The sequence below is a fragment of the Hyperolius riggenbachi genome, chromosome 2 (assembly GCF_040937935.1).
Source record: "Hyperolius riggenbachi isolate aHypRig1 chromosome 2, aHypRig1.pri, whole genome shotgun sequence".
NCBI classification, from domain to species: Eukaryota; Metazoa; Chordata; class Amphibia; order Anura; family Hyperoliidae; genus Hyperolius; species Hyperolius riggenbachi.
The window spans coordinates 316,081,863-316,104,868 of record NC_090647.1 but is presented as its reverse complement, the minus strand read 5'-3'; the positions used below and the strand labels follow the sequence as shown (position 1 = coordinate 316,104,868).

The window sequence follows — 23,006 nt, the reverse complement described above, 5'->3', positions numbered from 1 at the left end:
AGCTGAGCTTCACCTAAGGAGTAGGTGAAAGCTACTAGAGATCCCTCACCAGTGGCTAGACCCACCGGTGAGGACAGGAAGGTCAGACAAGCAGAGTAGGCAACTTACGGACAGATAAAGTACAAAGACAGAAGGCTGATTCAGTGTCACGTTCAGGCAGAGGGTGCAACAGGAATCAGATGGGCAGAGGTACAGAATCAACAAGCAGGAGAATAGTCAAAGGAAGCAGAAGGTCATAACAAATAATACAATGCAATTAGTACTTTAAGCTATCAACAGAATCTGGCTAAGTGTGGATCCCCAGCTCCAGCTGGTTCTAGCACACTTTGGGATCTGACTAGGGTCTGAGCGCTAACACGTTAGCATTCGCAACAGCAGACACGGGGCAACTGACAGACTAGAACTATATATACAGAGATGCACCGCCCCCATCACTCAGCCAATCCAAAGTACCGTTGGAGTCAGCTGACTTGGCAGATCAGCTGACTCCCCTTCTACTTGCATAAAGGTCCTGTCGCTTGGTGCACACGCGCGCATAGCCCTCAATCTATGTGCAATAGAAGGACCAGGCCGAGCAGCAGCATGTAACTGCGCGGCAGAGGCCGGTAGCTGTTACGCGGAGATAGCCGCCATACCGCTTGCCTCTGTGGCGGTATCTCCGCTATCTATTACAGAAGGTGACTTGTTACTTTTGCACAGCCTCCTGGGAGTATTGTGTAAAAGGTAGTAGACAGGGTCACTGAGGCCTCAACACCCGTAATTTGAGAAGTAATAGATTTCACAGAGACCCAATAAGCACCAGACAGCTTCAGAAGACGTGCAGCAGGGAGCCCCTATGGGCAGAAAACCTTCAACAGAGGTGGCCAATGTTCGGATAATGTATTTAAAATGTTACAATTTTTCACAATAGTGGTCCTTTAACCCTCCTGGCAGTAAGCCCGAGCTGAGCTCGGGCTATGCCGCGCAGGAGGAGATCTCAGCCCCTGGTGGGGCGATTTGCACCATTTAAAGTGCTGTACGCGCAGCTAGCACTTTGCTATCCGCGCATACAGCTTTATCGCCGCGGCGATCGCTCGCACGCAGCGGCGGAAGAGGGCCCCCGCCAGAGCCCTGCACTGCCCGGACCAATGAGTTCCGGGCAGCGCTATGGGCTGGAACGGAGGCGTCTGACGACAGGACGTCGGCTGACGTCCATGTCGTCATTCCGATCGTCGCCATGGCGACAGGAGAAGCCAAACAGGGGAGCGCGTTATATACGCGTTCCCCTGTTTGCTATTAATGCCCGTGACGATCGAACTAGAGGGACACATGCGCCCTCTAGTGGAGTTTCATGTAGCTACCACTCTGGTAGCTTTACAAGAAACATCAAAAAAAAATTTTAAAAATTGGATTTCTGCAATTTTTGCAGAAAAAATAAACCGCCAGGAAGGTTAATTTAAAATACCGTCCTGCTAAATGCATCTAAAAAAATGTACCTGATCTTAATTTTTATTGCCCAGAGTACTGGAGAAATTATTTTAAAATCTATAGAAAATGAATCGTGCATAAAATGGTTGCACAGACCAATACAAATTAAATATGAGATGCCATTGTTTAACTCATTCAAAAGATATACTTATAAGCTCTAAACCTGCAAAACATATTTAGCATAAAATGTAGCTTTAGGCACTATCATTTTCAGGAAAAGCTAATGCCGGTTTGGCTAGTTCTTGGAGGGGTTCCAGGCAACAATATTATTTTACCTTTCAAAGGTGGATGTGACATATATTATTGTTGCGGTTGATGTGGTTTGCAACCTCTAGTGAGCAGTGTTTGAATCAGCTGTTGCTACTTGCTTCAGGTCAAGTATCTGTCCCATCTATGTTTGTGGTACAGCGTTTGATGATGTCACTACATTCTGTTTTCCCTGGGAAAAAGATTTTTATTTAGATGGATTGCGTCATCTGATGCTTACACTTATAAGAATAGTATTTAGCAACATGTGTTAGCCTAAGGAGCAGAGCCGGGACAAGGTCCTCCAGCACCCAAGGCTGAGACACCAAAGTGCGCCCCTCCATCCCTGCCACCCCAGCCATCACACACTGATTGCTATTAGACTGAGGCGCCACAGGGCCCACAACCTCCCCAACACCTTAATATCTAGTTATATGGCTTGCAGTCACTGCCATGTATTCCCTTTTCTTATTTCTTTCTGCTTCAAACACAATTCGGAATGACAGTTGAATGAATTCTGCGCCCCCTCCTACACTGCGCCCTGAGGCTGGAGCCTCTCCAGCCTATGCCTCGGCCCGGCTCTGCTAAGGAGGTTCTGTTTCAATTTACATATATGATTTGTGACTTTTCAAAGGAAACCGTGACCTCTATGTGTCTGTGTTAAAATTGTCTTATAATTAAAGGGTTAGTAAAGTGTAAAAAATCAGTTTAACTTTCCTGGGGCTTCTTGCAGCCCCCTGGAGTCATTTTTTGCCTGCACTGTCCTTCCTAGTCCTTCCGGTCAGTAGCCATGACACCTGCAAAACTGTCCGGGCACCGCCAGTCGGCCGCTACTGCGCATGCGTGGCCCCGTGTCATGCGCACCCTGCTGCCGAAAGCGCTCTATGCATGTGCAGTAGCAATGTCTGCGTACTGCACATGCGCAGAACGCTCCCAGCATCGGGAGCACGGTGAGGAGGCACAAGGCCGGCCAACTTTGCGGGAGATCGCCACTTCTGACCGGAGGGACTTGGAAGGACGGTGTGGGCACAGGATGACACCAGGGGCCTGCAAGAAGCCCCAGGTAAGTTAAACAGATTTTTTTTTTTACACTTTAGATTTCCTTTAAAGAGAATCTGTACTCTGAAATTCTTACAATAAAAAGCATACCATTCTATTCATTATGTGCTCCTGGTCCCCTCTGTGCTGTTTCTGCCATTCTCTGCTGCAAACCTGGCTTGTAATTGCCAGTTTTAGGCAGTGTTTACAAACAAACTAACCAGCTTCTAATAGGCTCAGCTAAGCAGAGTGTGTTAGTCACACAGAGCCTGCAGGGGGTGTGTACAGCTTCTAGCTAATCACAAGCAGCCCTGCACATTCCAGTCTGACTGCCTCAGCCTGACTGTGCCGACTGTAGAGAGAAGATTAGATCATATAACAGAGATAACACAGCTACTGTGCAATTAGGAAAAGCTGCAGTAAGCCAGACCACATTAGAAAAGGCATAGGAACTTATAGCATAGAAGAAATAAAGATAAACAATTTGTTACAGAGTCTCTTTAACAAACTTGTGCTTGTCAGTTTTAACATTTTAATAGCAATGATTATGGTACAATGAGTGTTTCTGGCAAATGTATAGTTATAGGCTAGGTTATGGGGGCTCTTTGGCTATCTAGTACACTGAAGCGAAAGGTTACACCCAGCACTCGGCTAGCTCTTGAGGGGATCGGCCTTTTTGCGCAAGCCTGCGCACAACGTGATAGGTAAATCTTCACCAAATTCACACACTCCTCTGATGGCTGTGAATGTCAGGCTGTGAGACGTGCAGCAAGTACAAAACAGGGCACAACACAAGGACATACAGCACATAAAGAGATGACTTTGCACCCGTCTCTTTAAGACCTTTTATTCAGTCATATAGCCACAAATACGACAGCTTGATAAAAAGAAAAGATGCATCAAACCTGGATGGTAGAGGGTGTCTGGTGAGCGGGGAAGGGTGACCGGGGGTGTACAGGACGGCACTACAGCCGTTTCACGCCAGACTGGCGCTTGCTCACGTGCAATCTCACGAGTCATCTCTTTATGTGCTGTATGTCTTTGGCTATCTAGTACTGGTGGTTTCTACGGCTACCTATACTAAGGGGTTACATCTGGCTACCTATACTGGGTATCTACCTCTGGCTACCTAATACTGGAGGCCCCTCAGCTTACTAACCACTGGGAAACGACTTCTGGTAGCCTATACTGGGGGGCTACCTAATATTGGGGACACCTTGGGCTGCATATACAGGGTCACTTCAGGCTACCTCTGTTTCCCTTCCCCGTCAGGCTTCCAGCTACTGGAGGGTCCCTTTGGGTACCTATTATTATTATTATTATTATTTATTGTATTTATAAAGCGCCAACATATTACGCAGCGCTGACTACACTACACTACAGCGCTGACTACTCTATACTACAGAATACTCGGGGGCCGATCTGGCTTCCACATCACAACAGTGTGCCTCAGCAGGGGAATTCACCATGAGAGCTGTTTAGCTATTTAGTATGGAAACATAGAAACTACTCTGAAATAAAGGGTACAAGAGTACGAACTCACCATGAGAGCTGTTTAGCTATTTAGCATAGATACTACACTGAAATAAAGGGTACAAGAGTAAATGATAGCAGCTTTACTTACCTAGGTATTCTTCCAGCCCGTTGAAGTCTGTGTCCCTTGGTGCAGTTCCGCAGTCACCCAATCATCAGCTGTCCCCTCCGTAGTGGCCGAGGCAGGCGACCACGCGTGACATGTGTGCGCACCAGTGCATGCGCAGAAACAGCTGACCCGACAGGGTCACCGTCCAGTATGGAGGGGACAGCTGATGACTGGGTGATTGCGGAACTGCTCCAAGGGACACAGAGACTTTTAGGGGGTTTAAGAAGCCCTAGGTAAGTAAAGCTGCAATCCTTTACTACGCCTCATGTATCTTTTAAGGTATTAGAGGCAGAGCATCAGCACAGAAGTCAAGCAGCTGGCATTGTTTATTAGACAATAAAGATGGCAGCCTGTGTATTCCTCTCACTTCAGGTTCACTTTAAGAGCTCAGAAGTTGTACTATCGCTTTGTGGTGATTGATAGTTTATCGGCAGTGATATAGTTCCACTTCTTCTTTTACTTGATATTGATGGTCCTCACTCCCATAAAATCATGTGAAATATTTATTCCATTGCTCCACAATGTGATTGCTTTCGGAGAGTAGTTTTCCATCTTGATCTAGGCAGATTTTGTCCATAGATGTATGAACACTTGTGAAATCCTACATATTTTTCTAAAACTCTTTTGTATTTTTCAGGGAGCTAGATTCTCCTAGCACACATATCTTTTTATTTGCTGCTTCTCATTTCTTATTCTTATTGAGCCTATACGGTTCCTTGCCTCTATTATTTTGTATTTGCTATTGTTGCTCTTTGAAAGTATTTTTATATTGCTTCATTCTTTACTTGTATTGCTTGTTTGAATTCTTCATCATACCAATCTTCATTGCTAGATCTCTGATTATATCCTGTTAGGTTTTCTGCCACACTTACTATTGACTTATTTGCTGTACCCATGATAAATGCTTTGAACTTTCGAAAGACAATAAAGAACAGCCATTTGTAAGATGTAGACAGTGGAGACCTCTCCTATGCAGACACTGAACTCTGCAGAGTTTATTCAGATATGATTTCGGAGCACATCGTGAGGCACCAAAACAGAATATAGATTAGGGTTTATTTTTAACCTCAAATATTCTCCATTAAAACCATTTTTATTTTGGCCAAATAAGTTTCCACTTATTATTATTATTGTTTTTTTATTTATATAGCGCCAACATCTTCCGTAGCACTGTACATGGTACAAAACAAACAATGGGGAACAAATATACATAAGAAACTCAAGACACTGTGCAATCATGAAATTCAATAGTAGAAATACAAATACATACATACTTAATATGTAGTTTGAGATATCGCTGAAGTTGGTACATGTGCATATGTTAAAGCGGAATATAACCCTGCATTTCAACTTTGCTCTAAAACATTATTTACAGTATATTATATGCAACCAGCATTTTTTTTTTACTAGACCAGCATTGGAAGGGTTACACAGGGCTTTAAAGTTCCTGGAGATTTCTGCAGACCCATCCGAAGCTGACATAGATACATTTTGTTTACATAAATGTATCTAAGTGTTGAATGTGACTCACTGTCTCTGACTGAGAAGAAGATGGAGGACAGCCAAAGAGTGTGTAACATTTCTCAATAGATACATTTAACTAAATAGAATGTAACAATCTGAACTTCTGCATATCTCTCCACGGAACTTTAAACCTCTGTGTTTAACCCTTCCAATGCTGGTCTAGAAAAAAAATTGCTTTTTGCATATAATATGCTGTAAATAATGTTTTAGAGCAAAGTTGAAATGCAGGGTTATATTCCGCTTTAAATTACAGCAGTATGAGAAACATTAGGAGGTGGTTTCTGCCCTTGCGGGCTTACAGTCTAGAGGGTAGTGGGGAGAAAACAATAGGGAAGGAAACACAGGGGTGTAATGGGTGAGGCAGTGAACCTTTAGTGTTACTTACAAAGAATTTGACTTGGTAGTTGTGCACCTTGGCAGGGTGAGAGGGGTCAGAAGCAATCTTGGTCGCTTTTTTTGTACCTGCTAGTGCAGAGGTCCAGCAAGGAAGGTAGACTACGGCCAATTACAGGCTCTGTCTAAATGATGGAGGATGGGGGTTGCATGGTTTAATAATCTCCTTTCCTGATATATTCCATCCAGTCAGGTGATTGCTATGCCCCCTCCCCCCTTGGAGACGGACAACTGCCCAACGAGGCTCTGACCATACCCACCTGCATGGCTGCGGTTTGCCCCCAGCTCACCAGTAGACCTCTGATATGTGGCTGGGGTTGGGCCATGGCCAACCCGAAGGAGGTTTCTGAAGAGCTTCAGCAGTTTTTGGTAACATGGCTGGCATGCAGAGAATTTCCTGTCCCCTGAAGACGACAAGTATATATTTAACCCAGCAACCCCATCCGTCCTCATTCAGTTTTGTATAAACTATGAGTAGCCCAGTGGTGGCTTCAACTTCTTGCCTAACTCAGTTGATAAACTTAAAGAGAAACCGTAACCAAGAATTGAACTTCATCCCAATCAGTAGCTGATACCCTCTTTCCCATGAGACATCTTTTCCTTTTTACAAATGGATCATGAGGGGGTGCTGTATGGCTGATATTGTGGTTAAACACCTCCCACAGTGTGATGTCAGTGCCTCACAGCACTGAGGTGCTGACATCACACTGTGGGAGCCTTGTTGCATTGTGCGAAATAATAATTTCCAACTGCCAAAAAAGAAAGCAGCAGCTACTTCCACTGACATCACCTGCCAGCAGTAAAAATGTCACCATATGATAAATGTCAGAATGTAAATCTGGGAGAGAAAAGATTTTACAATGAGCAAACACTGACTAAATCATTTATACATAATCATTGTAAAAATTTGTTTCATTACTTTATTGTTTCATTATGTTATTTGTAATGCTGTTCCTCTTTAAGTCTAACTTGTTCAGCAATGATAGCAACCAAATGTAGACATCACAAACAAAACTCAGAGGCTTTTGAGCAGAACAGATTGTTCAAATGATGGTATTTGAATCAGGAATATCATCTGATTCAAAACATCCTCTCTGTAAAATACAAGCTCTAGCTTATTGGGTAAATGAAAAGAAAAGTAAGCTTTCTGTTTGTAAGTCTTATTCAGACTCTATTCCTGTTGGAAGTAAGTAGAGAGATTATTTTGCAAATATAAGTGTCATCCAGATAGATTAATTACAAGGGATCTTTCAAGGATTGTGAGGTAATTATGACAAATAGATAAGACCCTTGCTTTACTTAATGACTACGTAGACTCAGGCTGACATAGAGAGTTTTTTTTTTTACAGAATCTATTCAGTTCACTGTATGCTGCTGGTGCCTGGAAACAGTTAACTGTATGAAACTGAGTGAGGGGTGGGGGGAGGGGATCACTTGGGGGGGGGGGCATTGCCCAAATGTGCCCCAGTGTAGCGCTGCCCATGGTGTAACCGTCAGGGCTTTGTCATTCTAAAGAATTGTGATTGTTTCAGTTGGAACTTTTTTTTGAATCATTAATACTGACATACAGCTCAGTAGAGAGCCAAGCATGCTGTTCTGTCCCATGCTTAGAGGAGGTGGCGCCCTTCTGCAGGCTGCATTGAGAAGTACAGTTGAGATCCGCTAAGGGCCATTTTACAATTAATCAGCTGCTCTCAGTTAAAACAGAAAGAAAACTGATTTTCAAAGTAATGCCCATGTTATCCTATGGCACCTTTCACACTTAACGTGTTTTCACTAAAATCTTTGTCACAATGCACTGCTATGGAAAAAACGCGTACTAACGCACACCAACTGATTAAAGGAATACTATCGATTCACATATTTTTTTCAATTGACACAGGAATTGTTTGGGAAGTGCTGCTAAGTACTGGTGTATACATTTTAGTAGCAACTTCTTTGTTTACTGTTAGCAAAATACATTCAAACTTTACTGACGCCAAAACTGACGTCTGACTGAGCCATGAGGAGAGGGGAAATTCCCCTCACACTTGATCAGTTAACTCTATGTGTAGCTCTGTGTGTGACAGAAAGAGACAGGACACAGGAGCTGCAGCTGTTGGGAGCTCTGTTTCTGACTGAAGTGTCTGAAGAGAGCAGAGGAAATGTAACTAATTGTCACAGCTTTTTCACATTGTTTTTGCTTTCAGAGTTTGATATGTTTGATATTTGCTTTCTGTAGTCTGATATGCAACTCTGGCTGTGCATTGAAGCAGACACCCCTTCTGCAATTGATTTGTCCCAATATAGCTAAATCCTACCCTCAATAAATTACAGCTTTTGCCTCTGATATTTAACATGAAAAGTAGGAAAATGTTTACACAGCTACTTAGACATTATTTGCACATTGTCATTTTTGAACACTTGGATATCGATAGTATTCCTTTAAGTGTAAAAGGGGCCTAAGTATTCTACAACTCTGCATTGTTGTAGATGAGACGTCGTTGGGGACCTTTGTACACACACTATATTGTGACCTGAGATAATCACAAATGATAGTTTTAGGTGATGAAAATGCAGCATGTATAAAGCTTTTATTATATCTTCCATGGTAAATAGACCAAAGGGCTTTTAAAGTACTGCAGACATTCCATATTGTGGCCTGAGCTTGTCATTTTCTCTGTTATTTATGATGGCATTTTTCTGGCTGCCCATAGGATGATACTCATTAACTTTGAACAGTCATAACATTTTGGTGCACTAAAAGTGTCTTCTTTCTGCATACAGATAAAACAGATCCCCCAATTGTAAATTCTGACATTAAGTGTAATACTAAATGTCAGCATAGGTTTATTTAATATGTGCACATTCTGATCCCACGTAGAGATAAGCAACGTTTTATTAAACGTGTAAGCGGTTTATTAGTCGCTTAAGAGGCTCCATTATCCATTATCTTTGGAAAACAGTTCAGCGTTTGATAAGAGAGTAGTGTGTGCTGAGTATAGGCTGCTCTATTATTCACTTAGATAACATTTCATGGTGGGTACAAATGGAAGGCATGACAGTTTCATTAGCACTATTCTGCCAGGAAGAAACACAGCTGGTAGAAGTGCAACCTATCTAAATATATTAGTGAAGAGGTAGTGGATAGCGCAGGAGGATTTTTACTACACCACTCTGTGTAATTTATATTTTTATCCTAGCGTTCCTTGTTCCATAGCAGGATCATAATACTAACGTTTTAACCTGGATCTGCAAGCAGGTGGACATAACTCTGTAGGTGACAATCTGGCACGCCACTTTTGCTATCCCGATATATACAGACTAAAAAGTACCCACAGACCTGTTACTTGGCTGGAATGTCCAGTATTGACTCTTTTGGCTTACTATTAGTGTTACATTCATTTCTGACAAAATTTGATTCACAGTGATGGATTTATTGGTTTTAAATCAGGATGATACCATTTATTGGCTAACTAAAAATGAATAAGAATAAGCACATTTTCGGCCTTACAGCCTTCGTCGGGCTTACATCCTGTTAGAGTGCAGGCTGGTGGTACTACTTCTTGCTTTTACTGGTGGCTAACACGGTGCAATACCCTACTGGATTTATTAGTATGATCGCTGGATAAGCCATGCATGTCTTCAACACTGCTTTTTCTTTCACTTTTACATCCTGTCTGTGGGTACCTTACAGCCCTAGTTCAAATTACATCTCCATTATCAAGAAGGGTGAATAGGGAACAATTACATTTCTCAGTTTTCGTTTGCGATTTAGCTATTTTAGAGAAATCCCCTCTGGAGAGGTCAAGCATATGATTTGGAGAGCTGTGTATAAAATATCGAGCTGAGGCCAGGGTGTGAATTTCTTGCTCTGCACACAGCCATTGCTTCACCCCTCACTCTGCCCCCTCCTGTGAAGCACAGTGGCAGGAGGAGGTGGGTGGCAAGGTTGGTGCTTCCATAGAGCCAAGGGGGGCAACTGCTCCAGGGCCCTAGAGCCTGTAGGGGCCCCAAGGTGTCTCTCCCCAACTTAACTGTTCTCACCTGGGACCCTGCAATGGAGCCAAAGGACTGACAGAGGAGCCAAAGGACTGACAGAGGAGCCAAAGGACTGACAGAGGGGCACCCCTATCAGGACAAGTGAAATGCTACACTGCTGAAGACATTGCAGAGGCACCAGGGTGCACAGTTTAGTTGGGGGGGTATCTGGGGGGAGGGGCGATAGTTGGCTCAGGGGCCCTGGGATGAAATTTGCAACAAAGAACTTCTTTGTCAGGGTGGGTCCTGGTGGGGGCTCCCAGGTTACTTTTGCCCGGGGCCCCCATTATTACTAAAACTGGCCCTGGTGGGTGGAGTCAGCTCTCCTGGTTAAAATTGGCTGTATTCCCCTCACAGCTTTTCTCTGACTACCTCCTGTGGGTAAGAATGAGATGGGGGGAGAAGCTTGGACAGAGTACACACTGCAGCAGACCCGCTTCTGACATGACATAGGAAGTCAGCATAGTAAACCTAACCAGCAGGCAATAAAAAAGAATAATGCAATCAGGTTAATTGTATACACAAAAGGTGTACGCATTGCAAATTATGATATAGTTTATTCCAAACAGTTTGCATTTTTTTTAAAAAGCATGAGCCTGAACTAAAAGCTTTCCCATCTTAGAGAACCATCTGCCTTCATTTCAGCTGTATAGTGCTAAATAAGAACTATCTGCGGCTGCAATAATCAGCATTCATACACACCTGACACTAGGTGCTTGGAGGCATGACCATGTGAACTTACAAAAAGCAGTTCAAATTAAATCTCCACACTCGACTATAATTTAGCTGACAGTTGCCTGTGCATACAAACAGGCGCTATCTAAACACTTATGTTCAAACAGAGGAATTGTTCCTGCACTTACCACGTGAGCTAACCAACTAGCATCAAAGTGATCCCCTGACAGGACAATGGGAAACATGGCCCTGACCGTAATGTCTATGCAATCTTTGGAACATCGCATTTGCTTAGTAAGACATGCATACATTTTGCTTAATCTCCATAGCCATCTGCAGCTGTATATAAAATGTTTGCATTGGCATAGTCTGAAATGTCTGCAGTTCCCCCATAGCAACAAATGAAATTAAGCAATTCCTTTTATGCACCATAGACGTTTGGTGCGTTCCAAGCAATAAAAAAAGGATTAAATATATTTAAATATATAAATAATTGTCAGTAATATTCCCTCTTCTTAGTGAATATCTACGGAGAAAAAGTAGTTGGAATATTTTGGTAGTCTGAGCCTTTTTCCATAGATATTTTTATTGTTTTTTAAAGAGTAGACAAGAGAATAGAAGGCATGATGCAACTAAACTTCAATAACAATAGAAAGCGAGGAATGAGGCATGACGTACAGTACAGTACAACATAAAAAACACAATACGTTAGTTTGACCATTTGGTGGCACTACAGTATATTAAAGGGCAACTCCTCCTGATTAAGGATGTCGTTAGTCAAAGCAATAATTTATTTTTATTTTATTTTTTTGGGGGGAGGGGAGTGCAACAAGTTCAACTTCAAATATCTGGAGGTAAACACTAGTACTAGAGAGATGGAAATCTATCTCCTTTCATTAGCATGCAGTCATAACTGTACTGTCAGGAAAGGTTGAGGCAAGGGTCATACTGTACTTGCTAGAAATTGCATGCATTTAGCATCTCTTCAAAAAAGCTATTTCAATGGCATTGCAAATATTTGTGTGTTTGTATACATTTTGTGAATCTTCTGCGTTTAAAATTCGGACGGCAGGTCTGCTTTTGTGTTCATATGTGATGTATGATTCATCCTTCAATTCAAGTTAATGGGAATGCTGAAAAGTTGGAGAAAATTTTAGTTTTTCCATTACAAATTGCATGCATTTTTTTTTTCAGTACTGGGTAAAATATTTGTTACCTAGTCTTAAGCTATGTAGACACTTTAAAAAAGTAAAAATAGTGGCGGTCTGTTCTCAATCCAGCTGGTCTGCTATCCATATCAGGGAGGGTTGGGGGCTGCTGTATGCACCATAGACTTTCAGAAGAGACATCCCTGAACATGAACATGCCTCATGAAGAACAATCAAAGGTGTGTATGAGGCTTTACATGTGGAATTCACTGCTTCAACTAGTTCATTACTTCAACTACTTCATTAACATCACTTATGGCATATTATTACACCTGCTGTATAGGTTACTGACCATCATAACTGTCAAGAAAGAAGAAAGCAGAACCCATCTGCACCCAAGTCTCACTTTTTCTTAATTATACATTTTTGGTGTTTATGACTCATTGAAGTGAGACTTGGGTGCAGATGGGTTCTGCTTTCTTCTTTCTAAATTCTTTAACCCAGTCACTCTGAGTCATATTTATAGGTGTTATTATTATACATATGTGTAGGAGTGGACTGGTGTTGGATGAATCACACACGTATACATATCATAACTGTCACTTCTAGCATTTGTTTACCCATTGGGATTTTTTTTTTTTGGGGGGGGGGGGGGGGGGTGTTAATGCTTAAAGAGAACCTGAACTGAAGATGAAAAGTCAAAATAAACATGCACAAGTCACACTTATCTCCCGTGTAGTTTACTCCTCAATCTCTTTCTCCTTTCCCGCGTCCTGTTTGTCCACTGTGATCAAGGGAATTCTCCGTCCTCCATTTTGAAAATGGCCATTACACCATAACAGCTTTCTGGTCAGCACACTGTTAAACTGTAACATCGCCCACTTGAGCCATAGGGAAACATAGAAATTACTTGGCACATCAGTTGTCCTCTCAGCTATAACTGACAGCAACTGATAAATAACTGACCACAACTGATATATATTTTAGTTCTGACAACATGTTGTCAGAACTGGAAGGGATTGTTGTCAAAAATAAATGGTGCGCTTCTGAGAGGAACTGATGGCAAGGTAACTATGTAATGTTCATTTGAAGTTACCTCATGTGTTTATTTTAAATAATTTTACTCAGTACAGGTTCCCTTTAAGTGAGTGATGTCTGTAATGCTCTCAGGTGCATCTGAAATAGCATTGTTGCTCTGCAATGCTGCATTCTATCCCGGAAAATGGCAGACCGTGATAGTGTCCTTTCTGTGCGTTTTGCTGTTTTTCTTTTACATCAGTGAGTAGCTTTGAAAGAAGCCGCCCACTGTCTGGGCCAGTGTAATTGCAGGCGCATTCAGTGAACTGAGCTGAAGTTAATTTAATTGTAGTACCCTTTTAATAATCCACAGGTGCTCCTAGGAGTACTTGACCACAGTTTGAGAAAGGTTGATTTAAAGTATGTTTCATAATCCTTTGATATGGTGCAGCAAGTATGCGAATCAATCTTTTTTTTTTCTTGTAAACCCAGTGTGTGCTAAATACTTAACTTTGCAAAAAGCATTTTCAAATTTTATTTTTGATTCTAATGTAAAATGCAGCCTGCCCCTGTAATCTTTTAATCCACCCTAGCACTGCGACGCTCTCACCTAACTCAGTGGTGAAAAGATCATTTGATATATGATGAACAAAGACATGTCAGAAAGGCATCTCTTGCAAAGACCAGTGTCAGATATTCTAGCTCCTTTTTGGTAAGTGTATACAGACTGTATGATTGTCAAATGACCCTGGAGAAAACAAAGAAACTGTTCCCAGCTACAGGAAACTGTCTACTCCCATCCTTCCTTTCTGTCTCCCTTGTCACTCTCACTTTTGAGATTTCTGGATGCATTACTGAACTTTGGTCCTGTTAAGCACTCCACCATCCTACTGTATTGATATGAGGACTTATTTGTCATTCGGCTGCTGAGACAGCAAGCCACGTACTGAGAATATTAGACATGAAAAATTACAATAAATGATACGATCACTTCTAAAATCAGTTAGGCTGGGAGCACACCTGTCTGTGCATAAAACCATGCGTTTTCTGCCATGTGTGTTTTATCTGTTTTTAAGTTTTTGGATGTGCTGTTTTGTATGCATTTGCGGGTGCCTGTTCTTTTTCCATATGAAAACATTGCATGCAGATTGCATGTGATTTGCACACAGTACGTGGGAAGAAGAAACGCACATAAAATCGCATTGGAAAATGCACACAAATCCAATTTTTGCACGAGCCATAGCCTTGCATCATGCGGCCTGGTGAGGCCTGGCTGTACTTCAAGGGGGGCTACCTAATGCTTGGGAAACACCTGGTTATGCTTGAGGAGTTGCGGGCTGCCTTATACTGGGGGGAAACACGGCTATACTTGGGGCGAGGGAGGCTGCTTAATATTGGGGGCATGTCTATCTATACATGGGAAGGGGGTACTAATACTGGGCGCACATCTGTGTATCAGCACATGAAGCAAATAGGCAGAAGAAAACCGGCACTGCAGGAAGCTGTGTTTAATCTTGACATTCATGCAAACAGGGATGTGCACATCAGCAGCAAGCAGGGCTGTCTTGCATATGAAAGGCATACAGTAAGATGTGGGGTACCTGGAGGTGCGGTGGGTGCTGGGTGGTCAAGCCTGACGGCCGTTTCGCGCACGTCTGCGCATCTACGGAGGCTGCCTCTTACTGTATGCCTTTCATATGCAAGACAGCCCTGCTTGCTGCTGATGTGCACATCCCTGTTTGCATGAATGTCAAGATTAAACACAGCTTCCTGCAGTGCCGGTTTTCTTCTGCCTATTTGCTTCATGTGCTGATACGCTTATCTATATACCTGAGCACGCCTAGCTACCTGATTGGGGACACCTGCATGTACGCTACCCTAGCTCACTTGCCGCACCATAGTGCCAACCTGCTTTCCTCCTCCATTTTCGTGCACATCTGTGTATACTGTGGGAGGGGGTACCTAATACTGAGGGCACATCTGGCTATCTATACTTGGGGAGGGGGTACCTAATACTGGAGGCTCATCTATCTATATTTGGGGGCTCATCTGGATATCTATACTGGGGATAGGGGGGCTACCTTATACTGGGGGGACATTTGACTATACTGGGCAGGGTATCTTCCTAATACTGGGGCACATTTGTTACTTGTACTGGGGCGAGCCAAGTTGGGGGGGGGTTGAACTTTGCCTCTAGTGCTAGAGAACCTTGTTCCAACCCTGCTTCTGGCTGTGCAGCATGAGATGTCCTGGGGGATATTAGAAAAGAGCTTTTCTGAAGTTCCCACATAGCCGAGGTTAATGAGGGGCGAGAGACATATCCTGAAGGATCTCCTAAAGTGGACAGTGATGTCAGGGAAACATGTACACACTTCAGACCTTCAACCAAAACAATAAGTCTATGTAGCTTAATTAGATAGTTACTTTTGTGACTGGCTTTGGCATGAAGCCACCGTCCAGTATAAATTAAACATAAAACCAAGGGTTTGAAAACATAAATACACATTAATAAGAATGCTTAGTTTAAATTGGTCTGTATCACTACCTAAAATCATTAAAAAGTTACGTTAGAAAAGAGACACCTGGGATGGTCTTTGGTATTAGAACCCACATTTGGACTGTCGTGACTCAGGAAATCGATTTGTTTTTGCTGTTTTCTGCTGCTCCTGACTATAAAATGTGCCTTTATATCTGCCATTGAGTTTATACATGTATTGACTTTTCTCTACAGCTGGCTGCACATTTGAAGCTAACAGTGATATTGGGCCCTGTGAGGTGACACAAGGAACTGAGGATGACTTTGATTGGCGAAAAGTGCAGGATCCCCATGGGAACCCTGATTTACCTCCGGGTGAGTACCAGTGCAAATGTCAGTGTGTATGTCCTTGTCCCTTATGTGAGTTTGCATTATGTCAGCTCAATCATTTTGTTATGTGCATTGGGTAACGCAACTCACACTATGCATGCTCAGTCATTTGCTATAGAATGCGCACTTTTTAGCACACATTGTTCAGAATTGTGCCATAGATGGTGCATTAGGATAATGTGATACGTTGTAGCTCAGATAAGTGAACATACCGTTACAATTGTGTTTGCATTATGAAACTTCACTATTACTAAGGAAAAAGCAGTTCAGATCTATTCACTGTAGCAAGACTTATGTAAGCTTGCTTGTAAACAAAAAACTTATTTTTTTTCTTTTTCTACAATATTCATTTATAAATGATTTAGTCAGTACTGTTCTGCATGTCATTACGGTGGCTCGTGGAGAACACTGATACATTTATAACAATTACAATTAAAACAGCGTTTCACTCTGTGCAGAAATGTGATTCACAGGAGTTACCTGCACTGTGGTGTATATCAGCAGCAGTGTAGTGTTCTGCAGGAAACACAAGAGGGCACTTCTGTATATTGTACATTATTGTAACACTCACCTGTGCTCTTTTCATATGAAAACTTGCAAAGGACAACTTAAGTGAGAAGAATATGGAGGCTACTATATTTATTTACTTATGAACAATATCAGTTTCCTTGCGGTCCTATTGTCCAGATCTATTTGGCTGCAGTAGTGTTTAAATACCACCAGAAACAAGCATGCAACTAATCTTGCCGGATCTGACAATAATGCCAGAAACACCTGATCTGCTGCATGCTTGTTCAGGGTCTATGGTTAAAAGTATTAGAGGCTAAGAATCAGCAGGACAGCCAGGCAACTGGTATTGCTTAAAGGGAAATAAATATGGCAGCCTCCATATCTCTCTAGCTTCAGTTGTCCTTCAAGTGTAGAGGCAGACAGGGCATGACTTTGATGCACTAGTAGGTTAGACTCAGTTCACACCAGGCCATTGCCCAGGCAGTGATCCCGAACCAGATGGGTTGAAGCCAGCAATGATTTTCTGTGAGCTGGCTCATGTTAACCCATTTGTACTGAGTCTATTTTTTGTCCATTGCGTTTCCACAATGGAAAATCCCGTCTGGTATGATTTTTTTTTTCTTATAGCGGACTATGTTGCCATTCACTGCTGAATATCACGCTTCTGCTCTGGAGCCTGTAAGCGACCACACTGTATCCCTCATGCAGTACAGCATGTCCATACAGTACAGATATAGTACTACTCTGCCATGGTTCCATTTAGCAGGAACTAAGCCTAAACTGGTCATACAACAGTTAATCATCGCCTAATATGCCAAGCCGATCGTTTTTCTATCCAAGTTGAATTTGTTGGATAGTTATTGATTCCTACTACAATCAGCAACATCCATTTTGAGCATTGATTGAAGTGCAAGTGTTGTGCTGCTCGCCTCAATGCTATGGGTCATCAACTCACCCCCCCACCCTACGGGCTCTTTCAATTCAACACTATGGTCCATCCACCCCTCCACCGCACCCACCATCCTTTGGTGGAGATTTTCCAACATGTCCAATCAGACTTTAGATTTATAAAATGCTCAAAATGGTTTGAAAGAAAATCAACTGGACAGATTGGATCAAAGTGATCCGTTTGACCAGGAATTTATTGGAAAAAATCAATGCACGCATGACCATTTTAAGATACAAGGGTTATAATGTTGATTTTCCCCCACTCCTGTTGAATTACTTAGAAGTGATACTTATTTAGAGCGCTGTTAAAACAGTGCAGGAGATTTGGGCGCAGTTGCCACCATAGGCCGTAATACAGGGGTCTCAAACTCGCGGCCCGCGGGCCATTTGCGGCCCTCGATAAAATATTTTGTGTTCCTCGCTGGCAAAAGCTTCCTTATAGTTCGCTTCAGTGCTCCCAAGTAATCCGCCGCATCCCCGCCGCTAAATGAGGGCTGCAGAGCCCCCAAATCGCCCGGCGGGGGCAATCCGCCGGCATTTTCTGGAAGGGGCAGAGCTTTCAGCTTCAGCCTGACGTCAATCGCTGCACGGATCGCCGCCTCTCCCCGCACCTCTCTGTGAAGGAAGTGTGAGAGGGGCAGCAGAGGCAGCGATGCGCCGCGAAATCAAAATCCCTTATGCGGCCCAGCCTCATCCTGACTTTGCCTCCTGCGGCCCCCAGGTAAATTGAGTTTGAGACCCCTGCCGTAATAGGAATCACGGCAATAGCGGCGCACAGTGAGTACAGTAACTTCAGCACCACCAGAAGACGGAGCTTAAAGGGAAGGTCCAAGCAAAAAAAAAAAAATGAGTTTCACTTTCCTGGGGCTTCTACCAGCCCCATGTAGGCATCCTGTGCCCTCGTAGTCACTCACTGCTGCTCCAGTCCCCCGCTGGCAGCTTGCCGACCTCGGAGGTCAGGGCCGAATTGCGTACATTTTTACACATTCCCGCTAGTGCAGGAACATTAACACATACATTTTTACGCGTTAGTGGTGCAATGCGTACATTTTTGTTCCTGCACTAGCTGGTATCCCTAAAAATGTATGCAATGTGGCCCTGACCTCCGAGGTCAGAAAGCTGCCAGCGGGGGACTGGAGCAGCAGTGAGTGACTAAAAGGGCACAGGATGGCTGCATGGGGCTGGTAGAAGCCCCAGGTAAGTGAAACTCATTTTTTTTTTTGCTTGGACCTTCCCTTTAAGTTACTTTTAAAACACTGTAATTCGGTCTCCAGCAATAGCTGGCAGCCAAATTACATCATTCCCCACCATCCCTGTCGACCTGGAGGGGGAAAAGTGATTAACACCTCCGAGACTTGTGCAGGAGCAGGGTAAGCCGTATATCGGCTGTATCCTGTGCCCAAGTCTCCCGGGGGCTATTTCATAGGTACCCTGGACCACAGAGCCCACTGTTAAAACGACTTTTAGGTAGGCTGCTTTAGGGCACATGACCAATTTTTGTAATGTTTTGTTGGGTTTTTTTGCCTGCAAAAGACACAAAAAGGTGACATTTGGTGACAAAATTCCAGGGCTGCCAGATGCAGCTTTTATGCACAAAAACTCTCTTACACCCATGAAAAAATACACAGAATCGTGCACAGATTTCACATATGTATTTTTGAGGTTTATATTTTGCACATTTTCTTCTTCCATCCACATTTCAGCTTTCTCTATTCTTGCATGAAATTCACAGAAATGTCATTTTTTTCAGTCTCAGCTGTGTGCTTCATTTTCTGATTTTAATGAGCAATCTGTACATTTCATGTTGTCATCCAGACTGCTTCATCCATTTGCTTTGTGCTATAATCCTCTCTTTTCATTGATGTGCTCTCCCAATACAGGTTCCTACCTTTTGGTAAACTCATCTGAACATGCTGCAGGGAAGAAGTCTCAGCTCCTATTTCAAGCATTAAGTGAAAATGACACCCACTGCCTGCAGTTCAGCTACATTCTGCACAGCAGGGACGCCAGGGGCCCTGGATCACTGCGAGCCTATGTCAGGGTAAACGGGGGTCCGTTGGGCACAGCTGTTTGGGAAGTCTCTGGACCTCGTGGGAAGAAGTGGCAACAGGCAGAGCTTGCTGTAAGCACTTTCTGGCCCAGTGAATATCAGGTAATTGTGCATCTTTGTACTTTTATTAGAATTTTATGATGTTTTGTGACAAATCAGATTTATTTTTACAGCTATGACATATATATTTTCACCAAACCTTTCACAAGCTTGTGCAATTCAACAACTAGCACAGTGGGGTAGCTACAGACCTTTGGACCCCGATGCGGAATTTGTACCCGGGCCCTTCCCCTACATTAAATACAGTTAAGTGCTCCCTCCCACACTAGTATAGTATCCAGATGTAACCCCCCCCCTATCACACCCGTATGGAAACCATACATATGGGCTTCCCCCACCCTCCCCAATATGGTAGCTAGATGTGCCCCACTCCCTCACCCCCCACATATGGTAGCCAGGTATAGGTGACCCCAGTATAGGAAGCCAGGTTTAGGTGTCCCTAGTGTAGCTAGCCAGGTATAGGTGCCCCCAGTTAAGGTAGCCAGGTATAGGTGTCCCCAGTATAACTAGCCAGGTATAGGTGCCTCCAGTATAACTATCTAGGTATAGATGCCCACCCCAGTATAGGTAGCCAGGTATAGGTGCTCTCAGTAGAGGTAACCTGGTATAGGTGCCTCCAGTATAGCTAGCTAGGTATAGGTGCCCCAGTATAGGTAGCTAAGTATAGGTGCCCTCAGTATAGATTAGCCAGCTATAGGTGACCCCAGTATAGGTAGCCAGCTATAGGTGCCTCCAGTATAGGTAGCCAGGTATGGGTGCCTCCAATATAGGTAACCAGGTATAGGTACTTGCAGTATAGGTAGCCATCTATAGATGCCCCTAGTATAGGTAGCCAAGAATAAGTGCCCCCAGTATAGGTAGCCAGGTTCAGGTGCCCCCTGTATAGGTATCCAAGTATAGGTGCCCCCAGTATTGGTATCCAGCTATAAGTGCCTCCAGTATAGGTACCCACTGTATAGGTAGCCAGGGGAGGGAGTGTGCAGAGGCAGGCACAAAGAGTGGCTGAGTGGTTAATGAGATACTCACATTGCCAGGGCATCTAACACCCTTCTTCCTGGTCCTGCATTCCATCTCTAGGGGGTGCTGTTACTATGAGATGGAACACAGGACCAGGAAGTGAGTAGTACATGTGTAGCTGACTACAATATGGCAATGTGACAATCTGATTACTCACTCAGCCACTTTATGCACCCGCCACTGCGCCCCCTCACACCGCACGTGTAGAGGATAAGTGGGCTGCTTGGTTTCAGAGTGCTTGCATGTTCACTCTCCATGTATTAAACCTTATATTGTAATAGGTTTGTGTCGATGAAGAGCTTGTTCTGGTCCTGCTAACAAATTGAGTTTGTCCCATACCCTAGTTTAGGTAAAGGCTGTAGTACAGATAAGACAGAACACTACCCGCAGTCAGCCCCTTCCTCTGGACAGATGAGCTGATGTTTAAAGGAACATGCCTCACATTTTTACTTAGATTGTCTCTGGAATAATGTAAACAAAATCGGGAAGGTCCGCACACTCAAGTGATCCAAAATCAAGGTTTATACAACCAACGTGACACAAGTCCACTCCATATACCGACGACTCATTTCGGGGCCCCGTGGGGTCCCCTTTGTCAAGGTAAAACAGTACCATTCTGTACTGTTTTACCTTGACAAAGGGGACCCCACGGGACCCCGAAACGAGTCATCGGTATATGGAGTGGACTTGTGTCACGTTGGTTGAATAAACCTTGATTTTGGATCACTTGAGTGTGCGGACCTTCCCGATTTTGTTTACAGTTTCCAATGGTCCAGCACCTCTATTGTGGTGTGCGATTCTCCCTTTGATTTTTTGTCTCGGGAATAAGACATCCTATTATATGGATGTCCATGAACGGATATTATTCCCATCTTGTTTAAACTGATCCTTTAACATGAAAAGGTGATCATTAGCTCATCAAACCACAAAGTCTGCAACAAAATTCTCCCATCAAAGTGAACAAAGATTTACAAAACAAACTGAGTAGTTTATGCTCAGCCTCAAAATCCTTATGTTTGATGTATTGTTGTTGATTTAAATTGGGACTACTTCTATGTGAGGAGACAAAACACAAGTATAGATTCACCCCATTTTGAAGATAGCGCCCCATTTAAGCATGCTAATCAACATAGTATTTATATAAAAAAACTGGCCTTATCAAAGAATGTGCAATATGTTTTTAATGAAAATGTCCATTGTGATCATGTTATATGTGTAACACTAATTGTAAATAGCATAAATCTTTTTTTATGTAACTAAATGACCTATCCTTTTTTATGTAAATGTATGACCTATCCTCTGATTACATCTTTTATCAAGCATAGAATATATATGCCTATTCTCCCCTAAAAAGTCCCACTGGACCCTCTTTCTCTTTTTTTTATATTGCTGCTCTACACTTTTGGGGGATCTAACTATAGAAAACAATTCCAAATGTATAATATTTTGACATACAAGATAAATATCTTGGGTTTCCCTTCTTACAAAAGGTCCTATACCATACGGGGGGGGGGGGGGGAGAGTTAGAGAGAAGGTCAGGCATGTGTTTATAGTGCATATCTTTGCTCTCTTTCTTGACTGGAGCGTGTATTTATATGTCTATCTACTTCACTAAATTCAGCTAAAAATCTCCACAGGATAGCAATAGACCACAAACCCTTATTTATAAATGTATCATGATGTCTTTCACCTCCTTGCTTTGGAAATGTGATCCTTGTAAAGCCGCACACAAATGTATGTGGCATGTCACCCAGCAGGGAACGACACCCGATCCCTCAGATGACATTGCAGGGCTGAGGCTGTATAGACATGTTGCTAGCCTGCAGGCTAGGAACATGTTCTGCTACTATGCAGGGGTTGGAGTGGCGTGGGAGTAACGTCACATGGCGGGGTGAGCGGGGAGAACAATGCTCTCCGTAGTTGCCCGGCTGAGGGGTCAGGAGCTGCAGTACAAATGCTGGATTCTTGGCTGCGTTTCATCTACCATGTGTACGGAGCTGGCATCTATGATTTTTGGCCTGGCTGGCTGGTTTGTTTGGGAGACAATTACAATTGTTTTTTTTTCATTGATTGTCTACTTTGATTAATTGTCTACTTTTGGCAGGCATTGTTCCTAGGCTAAATTGTCTCTAATAGTGAATTGATTCAATTTGCCTGCCTGATGTAGCCGAGGTTTTTTTTCAGCTATTTTTTTCACCGAAAAAGTCTCGACAACATCCATGGATGTTGTCGAGATTTTTTCGGTTATAAAACAGTTCCGGATATAGCCGAGAAAAGTGATATAGCCAAGAAAAGTTATTACTATGACCTAACCTCTCCCTACTCTCACACAGAACCCTCCCCAGTTAGTGCCTAACTCCAAGACCCCCCCTGGTAGTGCCTAAC

The 23,006-nt window shown here is 43.1% G+C and overlaps 1 protein-coding gene across 12 annotated transcripts in view; it reads left to right on the top strand.

Annotated features, from left to right (window-relative positions):
• PTPRU (protein tyrosine phosphatase receptor type U) overlaps positions 1-23,006 on the top strand; it is a 253,718-nt gene that overhangs the window by 104,117 nt on the left and 126,595 nt on the right. For all 12 annotated transcript variants that reach the window (XM_068269156.1, XM_068269157.1, XM_068269155.1 and 9 more), the window contains 2 exons: positions 15,902-16,021; positions 19,375-19,646. In XM_068269156.1, coding sequence (XP_068125257.1) covers positions 15,902-16,021; positions 19,375-19,646 — 392 coding nt within the window. The remainder of the gene's footprint in view (positions 1-15,901; positions 16,022-19,374; positions 19,647-23,006) is intronic.